This window comes from Chiroxiphia lanceolata, chromosome 3 (assembly GCF_009829145.1).
Source record: "Chiroxiphia lanceolata isolate bChiLan1 chromosome 3, bChiLan1.pri, whole genome shotgun sequence".
Lineage (NCBI taxonomy): Eukaryota > Metazoa > Chordata > Aves > Passeriformes > Pipridae > Chiroxiphia > Chiroxiphia lanceolata.
Window position 1 is genome coordinate 37,477,821 of NC_045639.1, and position 14,021 is coordinate 37,491,841.

At 36.4% G+C, this 14,021-nt stretch overlaps 1 protein-coding gene across 3 annotated transcripts in view; it reads right to left on the reverse strand.

The window, feature by feature from the left end:
* Nucleotides 1–9,554: 9,554 nt before the first annotated feature.
* EXO1 (exonuclease 1) overlaps nt 9,555–14,021 on the reverse strand; it is a 30,383-nt gene continuing 25,916 nt past the window's right edge. For 2 of the 3 annotated variants that reach the window (XM_032684515.1, XM_032684513.1), the window contains 2 exons: nt 11,712–11,905; nt 9,555–9,902 (listed from right to left, as the gene is read on the reverse strand). In XM_032684515.1, coding sequence (XP_032540406.1) covers nt 9,761–9,902; nt 11,712–11,905 — 336 coding nt within the window. In that variant the 3' untranslated portion in view covers nt 9,555–9,760. The remainder of the gene's footprint in view (nt 9,903–11,711; nt 11,906–14,021) is intronic. The other variant, XM_032684514.1, reaches the window with a different exon arrangement.

A 14,021-nucleotide genomic window follows, 5' to 3' on the forward strand; every position in this document is an offset into this window, starting at 1 on the left:
ACAAATAATGATGTCAGTGTACTAACTTCAAGGTTGGGTAAATAAATTTACAATAATAATCTATAATCTAGGAAATTACAGAAATCTTCAGTAGACTGTATTGAAGACATACCAAACAACCATTCATTCTGGGGAAATTGCTACTGCAGACTGCTGTAACTTTTTGCAGAAAATCCACAAAATTCCTTCTCTCCACTTGTCTCTGCTGGCTTAAAAAGCAGATAAGCAAAAGACATTTTGATGCCTTAATATATAAATAAATTATAATAGGGGCTAGGACAAAGAAAGAAAGCAAGCCTTTCATGTTATTTTTGCTGAGGAAATAGCAGAATGGCAGCCAAATCATTAAAAAAAAAAAATCTATATTTTGACCACCATAACTTAACTTTTATGCAAAGCTTTAATGTGTTTTAAAGAATTGTTTAACAAAAAAAAAAAAACCCGAGGGAATGTGCAAAAGTTTAACTGGTACAAATATGGTGATATTTATAAGTAGTTTGAATTTATTGAGCTATGTACTGCTAGTGGGTTTGTTTTTAATTTTTTTTCTTCTTTAAAGGCAGTTGAAATCTGACTTAAAAATACCGACTTAAACAGAGGAGCAAAATGTTCTTGCACCCCCAAAGCTAGTAACGTCGTGAAACCAAAGTGGGTAAAATCCACTTTAACAAGAAGAAAACTGACAAAGTCTCTTGCTCTTTATTGTCAGACAGAAACTTGTCCAACAGATACCACTTCAGGACCCTGGTATTGGCAAAATGTACATGCCAGACACAGGAAACCAAGAAAAACAAGACAAACCACAGAAAACTCCAAAACTGTATCATTTTTATAGTTTAGTGAGAAGATGGATGCTCTCATTGTGACTGATCTCCAAGAAGTAGGCTTTTAAGCCAATACAAATATTAACTTATTTTTTTAAGTCTCTGAACATTCATATTATATTAGACAAAGGACAATCCAGCTTGGTTTTAATCAACTTTTTAGACCATTAACCAGTCTCTACTTTTCTTAGCAACTCCAGCTCAGGAGAACATTTTTTTAAATTTATTTTTTATACTGATTAACTTATTAAAAAACAACCAAACAACAACAAAAACCCCAAACAAAAACCCAACAAAAAAATGTTCACTGGTTTCTTATACTTAGCAACCAGAATCTCAGAAGTCAGTGTTGTCTATATTTACTCTAGAAATTATTTATAAACCAATATTTACATTATTTAGTTCTAACTAGAATGTTTTTAAAATTGTCCATCAGGTGAAAACTGATGGTCGTTGCATTTCCTAATAAAAATAGTTTTAATATACTAAAGTTAGCATTAACTAATTTTAACTGATCTTGATTGGAGACAAAAAGTGCGAGGTGAAATAACTATAATTCTATTTAGTTTAACTAATTAGCTGATGGTTAAAAAAATTATGCTAATGTGGCTGCTAATTGACCTCAAAGCATCCACGTTCATATGCATTCACTGAATGCCTTGAATGAACAATTATCTGCTGAAAGCATATTTGCCAACTATTCTACTTCAAGCTATTTCTATTTGTGTCGCATGAATGGTTTGTGACAGGCATTTTTCCCAGTTCGGTCATAAATTCTGAACAAGAAAATAACGAACAAGAGAGCTATGGCCTGGATTTTCAGTAATATTACCTTCTATACTAAAATTTAATATTATTTTTAGCCAGTATTACTAGCCTGTATATAGCAAAAACTGTTTCTGCGGTTCCAGATGTGACAACAATGCCAATTAACGAAATTAAGAAGTTGGTACAGGATTTTTGATTCTCAGAGTCTTCCCAAATCATGGCACTACAATCCTACACAAAGCAAATATATTTATTTGGGTTACAGAATCATAGAATGTCAAGGGTAGGAAGACACCTTAAAGGTCATTTAGTTCCAATCCCCCCTGCCATGGGCAGGGAGACCTCCCACTAGATCAGGTTGCTCAAGGCCTTATCCAACCCAGCCTTGATCACTGCCAGTGTTGGGGCATCCACAGTCTTTCTGGGCAACCTTTTCCAGTTCCTCACCACATTCACAGTAGAGTTTCTTCCTAATATCCAGCCTAAATTTGCCCTCTTGCAGTTTGTACCCATTACTCCTTCTCCTATCACTACAAGATGTGAAGAGTTCCCTCTTTTCTGATGGGTATAAATATAAATATGACATTTTTTCCTTGATTATAAAGGATCATAATCACTAAGTAAATTATTATTACGCAATAAATGGATGTGCAATCTCCAACTGATTGAATTGTAGAGAATCAACACTGGAAGATGCTGAACCTAGAACATTTCTTATTCTCATTACACGAACTGCAAAGTGAAGCATAGGAAATACAAAATGAAATGTGGGAAATGGAGAAGTTCGCCCAAGGTGACAGGTGACAGCACCAAAGTAGGAATTTCAATGGGTTTCTACAGACACATGAGCAATTTCTATATGCTGGCATACAATACTGTTCCAGTTTATCCAGCTTGAAGAGAAGCAGTGAACACCTGGAGCAAATACTTGAAAACTGCCCTAGCCAATGCTACTTTTGGTAACTTGGTTAACTATGAAATATTGTTAAGATGTAATCTATTTTGTTTACTTTCAATTCTCTCACTTTATAAAGTATATATAAAAAAAGCTTTTGCATACCTCCTTCCCTAAAAACAAGATTAAAGAAGGCTTTTCAAATACAGGGAGCAGGGAGGGTAATTGTTTCTTAAATACTACCATAATGCTGTAACACTTAACTGCAAGGGAATATAGTTTCTTCTTTAAGTTTCTAGGAAGCAGTCTCACTAGTCTTAAGTTTAGCAAAGCTTTTAAACAAAATAACGTCACATGCATTTCACGAAGCAATCCAATTCTTTGCTTTCCTCTCACTTGAGAGAATTTTAAAATTATTAATTGGAGAGTGCTAATTAGAAATAGCGTGGTAAGACAATCTTTATTTTTATTGTTTGAAAGTTCAGTTTAAAGATGAAAAAGTAGGAAACTTCTCTGCTGTTGGCAGCCAAGAAGTTTAATGATCTGTGTAAAACTACATGGGTTCATTAATGGATTAATTATGGATTAATGGATTCATTAATCTCATTTGTAAATAATTGGGAAAAATACATTTACAGTAGGAGCAAGGGGCAAGCTGCACAGGCTTTTTTTTTGTTGTTGTTGCTACCAAGATAAATATTTTATTTTAAAGAAACAAATACTAACCAATTAAAGCAAACACTCCCAATACCCCCCAACACCACACCCCCACCCCTCCTGGTACTACAGAGGTACTGACACCTTCTGGCAGTGGGTGAGGTGCCCAGTCAACTGGTAAACTACTATTATTTCCAGAAGCTCTGTCACTCAAGGGTTTCATATCGAATTCTGCTGCATACCAACAGAAATAGTTAATGATGAAAGGTAATAATTTTGGAAAAAACAATAATATAATGAAATTCAATTAGTATAAGCTTAGAAGTACCACAGTCACTCCCTTGATTTGAGGTAACTACAAGGTAAATGTCGTTGAACAGACCTCCTTTCATACAGCAGATAAAAACATAAGCCAATGGATGAAAGACAAGCTAGCCCCAAAAAAATAAAAAACAAATCCATCAATTGAGTGCTTGTGCTATTATAAGTGTTGCAATGGTTTCTCCTTCACTGCAAGTACTTAAACAGGATGTGTTCTAAAAGCCAAACTCTGGTGCTCCCTGAGACACTGGACTTGAAATCAGCTTAACAAAATCCTAAATTCCTGTTTGATGCAGGCTGTAGAGCAGTTCATATTAACTTCTATTGTTTTTGAAGTAATGGAAAGAATAAAACTTCTAATTTCCTGAACTTGATCTTGTCTATATACATTGGTACACTATATCTCAAACATTTAGAGTGCCTCACTCCAGGTCATATGTACATTTGGAACACTAAACACAGGTATTTCAAAGCCCTTTTCCAAAACAGGACCTCACACAGGTATATGCCATGTTCCAAATCCATAATTTTACATCTGTTAAGTAAGATTTTGCTTGGAGCACAGGAGTCTCTGGAGAATGAGAGCTATTGGAACAGAAACTAATCCTTGACATAGGACAAGTTTCCCTGACAAGCATTTTTGTCCTACTGACCTAATGTTTCCTAGTCTCCTACACGAAGGAAAAAAACATGTAGTCTCACTTTCCACAGAGAAGTACTCTCAGATAGTGCATTTTGGGATGCATGAGCTGAATTCAGCAATGAAAACAAAGAAGAAGGTCCTACTCCAAATGGGGCAGTAACTCATTCACTGCAGAACATTATTCTGCAGTCTGAAGTGAACCTGAAAATTTAATTCTAAGATGTGATCACAGATGATAAAAATATCATAATGGAAGTAATTTGGATGCAGCATATATAAAATATCAGATTTTAAACAGATAGAATGATATATTTTATTGTATTACATAAGCTACGTAGGGCACAATTGAAGTGTGACTTTCTTAAGAAGCCATTAATTATACCTCAAATTCATTTATGTTCTTTGTAAAATCTTACAAAATTCACTCTGTGCCTAGAATATGCATTCTGCAGACACAAAGTGGATATAAAAAGTCTTAAAATACATGTCTTAGGCATGAAACTCCTCAGTCTCTACTAGAATATTCTTGAATTGAGAAGACTGCTATATAGGATTTGTAATATTCAGAAAAAATACCTATTTGTCTCTGGCAGTAGTACCAGAAGAATACCCCTTGAAGGAGCCAAATTTTAAATGTGGACAAATATCTGCATATCACTATAGTCATTACTGTAGGATAGCCATCTCCTGTTGCAAGTATTCTCAAACCTTTTCTGATTTCCAACACCCCCTCTAATCCTGTTCCCTAATATTGTTGGTTTTTATTAATCCCCTTTTTTGTTTTTCCTTTCATGCTAAATTCTGTCATAGCATTTTTCCTCAACTCATCCCTGTCACTCTAAAGTTTTCATCATTCAGTATTTTTCATGTGCAGAATTCATTCTATTTCTGTCACAGTGCAGACACAGCATCTGTAGAGTCAGTGTCTGTCTCGTACTCCCTGATGGCTCTATTCTATGTATTCAAAAGGCTTTATGCTATAGGGGCTATTCTGTGGATACGGAAGCTGGTGTAACTTACCAAATACCACGAAAAAGGTAGATTATCTAGAGTACTTTCTGATATTCTCAATAAGATGTGGGTTTGCTATCTATAATTCCTAAGATGTGTCATCATTATTTTACCATAGAGGCTCGAAGCCTGCTATTTGTGATGGTTGTTCTTCAAGGGTACTTAAAACTTTTTTGTACTCAAGTGAGAAATAGTTATTCAACAGTAGCTTATCCTCTAACTGTACAGAACTTTTGACCTAACGGATTCAGGGACTGTTTTTAGTCTTAGCTTCCTTCCCCACATTTTCTCATTCTCCAGTCCTCTTGCTACCAACTTAACACTCTTCCTTAACTTTGCTATTGAAACCATATTGCCTAGCTCTGCATGACCTACAGAGCTGGCATAAATATTCAGGCACCTGTCATTTCACTGCCAAACTGAAAGGCATGTAATAACATCAGAAAGCCATAGGACCAACAAGTATATTCATTTCTAGACTGTCACAACCAAATCTTGGGTTGCTACGTTCATATTCAGGCCTGTTATCAGAATAAAATGGCCTCTATTGTTCAGAAAGGAATTTCACCTTTTTTCTTCCCTCCTATGTTGATAATTTTAATTTGGTACCTTATCATTTCTAGATCAAAGAATTGTCTCTCAAATTCACCACCTCATAATTTTAACATTTTTGTTACCAACAAAATCAACAGACACTATTTGGTACATAAAATCTGAATACCCTACACTTCTAGTACTTCATAGAGTTCATCAAGAATATATGAAAAATGCTGTGGGGGTTGACCCCAAAAATCCAATCTCCAAGCTCCCCCACAAATTACCTCAACACCAAAGAGAAGTTTTTAGACAGGCACACCTCAGCATGGGGGAAGGCAATTATATTACAATTCATTACTTACACAATAAATACTATAGAAACTAAATAGCAAATAAATACACAGTATTAATATAACCTCTACCACCTCTGGACCCTCCCCACAGCAGTTCAGGAGAAGTTTTCAGGCCGATAGTTAAAAGTCTCTCTCTCATTGAGGTATCAGGGAAGGGGTCTTCTTACACCCCCACCAGCCCTCATCTCCTGCTGAGGTCTCCTCCTGGGCTACAAGGGAACACTTGCTTTACCAGGTCTTCATCACAAAAGTCCAGGGAATCAGCTTGTGAGTTCTTTCCCCCTGGTTCCTGACAGTTCCTTCCCAGAGAGTAAGATGTTCACTCTCTCTCTCCAGGTTACAGGTTTCTGGGTCATGCTCAGTTTTCTACCCCAAATAGTTTTCACCAGAAGTCCTTCCTCAGAAAAAGCCTGCTGGTTTGGCTTTCTCTGTTTTAGCTGCTGCAGCTTTAGCTCGACTTGCCACTTGGCAAGGGGGGCCATCCCCTGCGTTCCTCCTTTGGTTTTCAGTTGCTCCTGCCCACACCTCACGTAGAACCTCCTCTGAGCCCCTTGGCCCATCTTCCATTTCTTCAGCCTCACTCAAGGTAGCTACCCTCTCCCCCACCATTATGGGGGGGAAGAGGGAGCAGCGAGGCTGCTTCAGTCTCTCTCCTCTGCCTGGAGTTCTTCCAGCTCTGCACATCGCAGCTGCTTCTCGGGGCTCCGGATCGCCCCTGGCCCGTCTCCTGGCTCAGCTCCAATGCTGAGCCTTAAGTCCACGCCACCGCCTCTCCTGGGCAGTGAAGGGAAAGAGCCCCCCAGCCTTGGCCACAGGCACCCGGTCGAGTTAATATACTGTCCCGAGCTCCCCGCAGCCTGGCCGGGGGGGAAGAGGGACTGGCCCCCCCAGCAAGGGAGCCAGCAGGCTTCTCTCCTCTCACCTCATGGTCTCACACTCACACACACTGCCAAAAACTTCTGGCTGTTGTAATATCTAATTTCACAGGGGCAAAAAAACAGCTCCAATTGGCTCCTCACCGGAAACTCAGTTGGGACCAACCACTTCCAGCCCCCTGGGGGGAGGGGGCAGCTCAACCCATGACAAAATGCCACAGTAATGCAAATTCTCTTAAAATACTATCATTTAAATGTTTTTACAATCTGTTTGCAAAGCCTTATGTTCTTTCAATATTCTTCAATCCTATAAAAATGACTATAACTACTGTATTGATTTGTGTGACACGGAACATGTGCTTAACACCAACTATTGTACTTAGAATGGAAACATTTAAGTAGAAAGACTCAGTTGAATTTGGACAAGTGTCTTACCTATCATTAAAAACCATTACTTGACTTCAATGATCATGATTCATATTAATTCTGTGATACTGAATATTTATAGTTCACATGACCATTCTGATGAAGGAATGGCCAGTCACCACTTTCAAAAGTGAAGCTTAATTAAACCACCAGTAGTAAATTCAGTTTTTCTGGGCCAGATTCACACCTTTAATAGGGTATAGCAAGGCCATCCATTTTGTAAAAGTACCTTGAAGTCCTGCTGATAAAATAATCTATTAGTTATAGAAAGTAAAAAAGTGTTTTTATTATTTTATATTAGATTAAAAAGCAAACAACACACAAAGACATATGCCTCCAAGTTGCCATCTGCTTTCATTTCCTCCTACTCATTTCTTGTTTTTCAACTACTCAACTTTCAAATGCCTGTGTTTTTAAAATCACCAAACTCTCCCTGTTTCAAGATTTTTCTTTTTTTTTTTCTTTTCTTTTTTTGTGGTAAGTTTTATTTAATCTTCCCCATGCCATTATAACCTGTAATTTCTCCTATTTTAATAGTGACTAATTTTTACTACGGAATATTACCCTAGCCTATTTAAGTCAAGAACAAAGTTGTATATCTGTTCTTGTACCTTTCACAGAGCAAACACCAACCCAAGAACTCCACATTAAAAGTATAAAACTTACATGCTATTATATGCTTACATGTATTACATATTTACTCATAATGTAATAGATGCCTTTATTCCTAAAAAGAATCCCTTGTAATGTCAAGTCAGTACCCAAGACCTCCAAAGTGCACAGAAACTATACAGTATTTTTAAGAAATCTACTTTAAGATCATACAATGTAGCTTGCATGTAAGATATTTCCTTAAAATTACCTGTCCTGGAAAATACATGAGTAGTTTGTCTCCTATGATGATCCACTAAAGCAGGAACAAGTGGCCCTTAGACTGAAGAGGCAGGAAACGGGCAAGGATGCACTGTACAAAATAACCTTGCAACTCCCACACTGATAAATAAACAACGAATGAAAACAAATTATCTTTAATGTTTTCCCTTAAAGACTCATTTTGTAATTTTTATTATATTTTAGGAACACAAAAATTCATTCTCAGCAGTAGTTCCGTGACTGGAAACACACAAACATTTATGCCTGGCCTACATTTGTAATGTCACACCAGAGATAATTATCACTGAAGATCAATGTTAAAAACCCTGCTTCAGGACTAGGGATTTTCTAGTGATGCACAAACAAGGAAAGCCTATCCCAGAACATCATTACTTCAATTCCTTATATCCCATTCCTTCAACACCACTGTACAAATAGTGAACTGAACTCACATAGCCTACTCTTTTAAGCAGCTTCTTTGTAATGTAATGCAGCTGGCCACCTTAGTTTCATAGACACAAATTCTCTTAAAGAGAAAAAAGTACATTTTAACTTAAAAAACCCCTGCCCCTCATAGGTCAATTTCAAACTCTAAGTTCTCACTAAAAACTCAAAGGTGAAGGGAAAGTATCTCAGGAATGACAAGGATACATTTCACAGGCTATCTTTTTATACCTTTACATTGAACTCAAATCCTGATTTTAAAGGTAGAAATCTGAAATCCCATCATACTATTTTGTGGTAATTCAGTCAAACATAGCAAGGACCTTAGTCTCTGGATTCCTTCCCTTTAGTTGAACACTGAAGCTTGGTCAGTTGTGATGACAATGCTATCTTGTAACCCTCGCTCTAACAACTGGTATTTTGGGTGTCTTGTCATTGTAGAACACAAATGTGGAACAAGCAGGTAAAACAGAGGAACACACTACACCTTTCTGGATATCATTCTATTAATATGAGAATTTGAGGAGCTAATATTTGCAATATTCCTTTCTGCAGTCCCCAAGTTATTCCCACTAACAACATGACTGTATCAAACAGAAAGGTAACTGTTGAGAGAGCAAATCTTACTTTATAGGGAAAAAATAGTTATCAGTGCTAGAAGTATATTCCAGACTTTTATGGACACTGAAGAGCAGTTTTAAACCTGTCTTGAAGCCAGATTAGGCTCAAAAGGAAAGAAGGAAGAGGCAAAAAATGAGTAATTATTAACAATTAGGACACAGACTTGTTTTGCTGCTGTTGTGCAAAGGTAAAACCTTTCTACAATAGCTATTGTAGAAACTTGGATTGCACATGTGACCTACATAAAATGCCCAGAGACAACAGAGAGAAAATGTTTGGACAAAAATTTGACAAGGGGACTCTGAATAAGAGAACACAGGAATCTGAATTATTTTATTCCAGTCAATATAGAACTGTACCTTTCAATTCATGCTTTTATAAAGATGATAAATCAATAGTCAGACTAAAATACACAGCTGGTTTTCAAAGCAACTTTTCTATATTGATGAAATATCCAGTAGGTAAATTTTGACAATGATTAAAAATCCATCCCATTGTGAAGAGCATGCAGTTCATTGGAATATAGCTCTCTGAACATGACTACGTTCCAGGTGATTAAAGATTTCCTCTTCTGTTTCTGGAGTGAGCTGTATATTATCTTTGATTGGAGATAAAGGATCTGACTTTCTACAAGAAGGCAGTTTTTTGTACTCTCTGCACAAAAAAACAAAGACAAAATAAAACCCCAGAATGTTATGATTCAGACCAGTAAGAACATATGAGTTAAAACAAAACAAGACCCCTAACTCCCCCCTCATCTATGAATAAGTACAAAATAAAAATTCGTCATGCAAAGTTTTAATTTCAATTTCAGTACAACTGAACAACTTTACTGAGTGTGACAGAATGATAGCTGTTAGCTTTGTTTCTGAAAGACTGTATGTACCCCATCCTACTGTGGGTTGTACATGCTTTCTGAACATTTAAGTCTTCTGAATAAATGTAGTTTTTTATATATCCCATGAGTATTGACATTAAGACAGAATAGATTTAGTGCCCCACAGGATTTATTTGCCGTCAGGTAACATAATTGTTAAAACATAAGGCTAATTTAGATACATTTTAAGTCTGAAAAAATAAAGAGAATACTCAGAGTTAAGTCAGTCCTGGCAGTAAAAAAGCCCTTTTTGTGAAATGTATTAAGAAAAGAATCACATAAAATCTAATAAACAAGTACTTTATGTACACAGAAGTAAGTAATACAAAAATATATATCCCCATTATAAACACCCAGAAGTTACAAACCAAAACTGAATGGATAAAATGCAGATATTGGGAGACTCATCTTGCAACCATTGGCAGAGAAAAGGAACAGAGTCCCACCTAGGCTCACTCTCTTCTATCTGCCTGTATCCCAAAAAAAATCAAAATATCTGAATTTTCTCCCTGTGAACAACTCTGGGACAACATTTACAATTACAGGTCAAGCAATACATACACAAACACTTTAATTTCCTCCTTGAAACTGTAATTCTTACCCTGCATCAAGAGGATAATAAAGATTTATAAAAATGTAAATACCAAAAGTAATATTTTTTTAAACAGAAATCACTTGTATGTTTATAAGAACCTACCCTAAGGCCTAAACTTGCTAAAAAAATGCATTCATCTGACTTAACACATTGTTCAGCAGTACCATTATTAACCACTCAGTGAAAAAAATACTTTTATCCTACTCACATTTGGTTTTGGACTAGCAAAAATAATAATTTTATTTAAATAAGACTTATTTATTTAAGAGATTGCTACTTTGAGCTGGTAGAACTTTACCACCAAGAGTTTTTACCTTAGCCCATGGAAACAGTGTAAGTTAGAATACCTACACTTCAGGTTTTGTTTTACTTTTTTAAAATAATCATTGCCCTTCAAGTTCAAACCTTGAAGATATTTGCAGAAACTTCAAGTTAGACAAGCCATCTGCACGAGGAAAAGCAATAGCATTTTATACTGTGCAAAAACGTCTCTTCCAATCACAGACTTCTGCTAACAGAAATATTTCATCAATTCACAGTCATCTTGAAAGCAGAACACTTCTGACAATCAGCCATCTCAAAATGTGAGGGGCACAGAGTTAAACAGAAGCAACCTTGTATTCAATTAAATTTAGTAATTTCTATGCAGCTTTTGCATTTAGATTAAGAAGTGACCTTTGGTGTTTGATGTCAAACAATGGCGATGATTTTCATATCAATTATGTTAAACTAAATGCCCCAATCAATAAAATTCAACAAATTAATTTTAGCTGAGAGTTTTTCCTGATTAGAAGTAATTCTAAGATATTTACCAAAAGTCATGCTTCACGTTTATATCGAGCTCAAAAAATTATAAATTATAGGTAGAAAACATCTATTTTGAGCTATTATCTTTATTGAACTGTATCGAGATACGTAGAGTCTGCTTTGAAAATTGTTTATTTGGAAAAACAGTATACAGGGCACAAAGTAAAGGGTTAAAGCAACTCACCTTTTAAATTGGAAGCTTTTCCAGAGTTCACTAACAGTAACTTGCAGTCCCAGCTTATTTTCAGTATCACAGTCACTTCTCTTCTGCACAGGTGACAGTTTCCTGCTTAATCCACTTACTTTAGCTGGTACCCACGGTTTGAGCTTTGTTACAATACGTGATCTTGTACTACTGGATTTATGTAAACCAGGAACCTGTGAGATTTTAATATTGCAGCACACACGGTTAAAATGAAAACCTGTAAGCAAGAAATACTATACTGCAAAACTTAAAAAATAAAGTGCTTTACATTGTGTCAAGATAATGCAATATGAATTGCCACAACAAGGTATATTTAGATAGCTTCTATAATCTAAAAAGTGGTATCTCAAACACATTAAACATAATGTGCTGTAAGAACTGGCAAACCAGTTTCCATAGGTCTTTGTATTCTAAAAGGTTGCAAAAATATGTTTCTTTGAAAGAAGACACAATGAGTGTCTACAGTTCTAAGAAGTTACTATTTTACAGTTGGCTACATAAGATTAGTTAAGGACACTTAGGTTGTAAATAATGCTCTTATTTCCCATTTGGATAATATTAAGAATAAAGTGTTTTGCTAAAAATAAATTATCTTTTCCATTTTGCTGGATCATCTTTAGAAAATGGCACAGCTCTGCCTACTTCAGGTGCTTCACTAACTAATGCAAATAGCTCTTTCCTCATCCAAGTATTTACTATTGACTACCTAACACTTTTGTATTTTAAAATAAAAGATATTGGCAGCCTTTTCTTCAAAGACAACTTGTAGCTTTGTTCTTTCCAAAATGACAGCGTATTTTGCCTCCCTCCCCAACTTGTTACATATTTTTTTGCACCTTGAATACTGCCTTCAGTTTTGGGCCCCTCCCTACAAGAAGGACATTGAGGTGTGCAGAGAAGGCCAATGGAGCTGGTGAAGGGTGTGGAACACAAGTCTTATGAGGAGCAGCTGAGGGAGCTGGGGTTGCTTAGTCTGCAGAAAAGGAGGCTCAGGGGAGACCTCACCAGTCTCTACAACTACCTGAAAGGAGATTGTAGCCTGGTGGGGGCTGGTCTCATCTCCCAGGTAACAAGTGACAGGAAATGGCCTCAAGTTGCACCAGGGGAGGTTTAGATTGGATGTTAGGAAAAATTTCTTCACAGAAAGGGTTGTAAAGCATTGGAACAGACTGCCCAGGGAAGTGGTAGAATCATCATCCTTGAAGGTGTTCAAAAATTGTGTAGATATGGCACTTCTGGATGTGGTTCAATGGTGAGCATGGTAGTGCTGGGCTGACAGCTAACCGTAAGGATTCTATTATTGAAATTACATTGTTTCTACCTGTTTCCACCACGCAGATCTTGGTATTCCAAGGGCGAAAAAAGTGTTTAAACTGTAGACTAAAAATTGGAACAAGAATACTAGGAAAAATAAAAATAAAATCCTAAAACTCCCTGCTTGATAGTATTTTGCCATTTATCTATCACCTCGGCCATTTTGCAACATGTGTGAATTCACCATAATCCTACATTATCTCTGTAGTACTGAATTACATCAGAGTTAAAACTTAATTTAGCTACCCCAAAATTAGGCAAAGCTACATGCTGAACTCCCACTAAGAAACTTAAAGCCGGAGCAGAACACTCTTTTCTATTGTCAATATTAGTGTCTTTGCTGACCTCACAGCAATTGTAAAAATTAATTAGCAATAAAAACCACAGCTGAAATACTATCACAGAAAAAACCCATGAAGTCTTAGGGAGTTCACTATCTTATAGGTAATTGTTAGTAAAAAGCTTCTATTAGTTTTGATATTAGAATGGAGTCGGTAGGCACTTCACATTTTGGATTGGAACCACAATACCAGCTGACAAATTTCTCAGACTGCCTCCCCAGTTATTAAATTTCTCTATAGATCATCTACATAGCTGATATTCAGCTTACCAAAATCAGAATTACGCTTTAAGTGATTAACTGCTTCTTCCCTAAATCTGGAACTCATTATTCCCTTTTATAGCTATCTTCTACTATACTTAACACCAGCAAACACTTCTCTTGTTTTACCCTTGCAGTAAATAAACCTAAAAGAAAACTGAGCCAAAAGTGGTGCTCTTTATTTCTACCTTCCCTCTCCTATGGTCCTACTGGTGCTACAACTCAAAGGAATCCAGGAGTCTGGGTGGGTCCAAGTTCCAATATGATTGACCTATTGATTATTGCAGTCAAGTTAAGTTTTTGGCCATGCCAGTTTTCTGGTGCAATTCTTTATAAGTCTTATTACGAGCACATAAAGGAAGCAGAGAGAATGC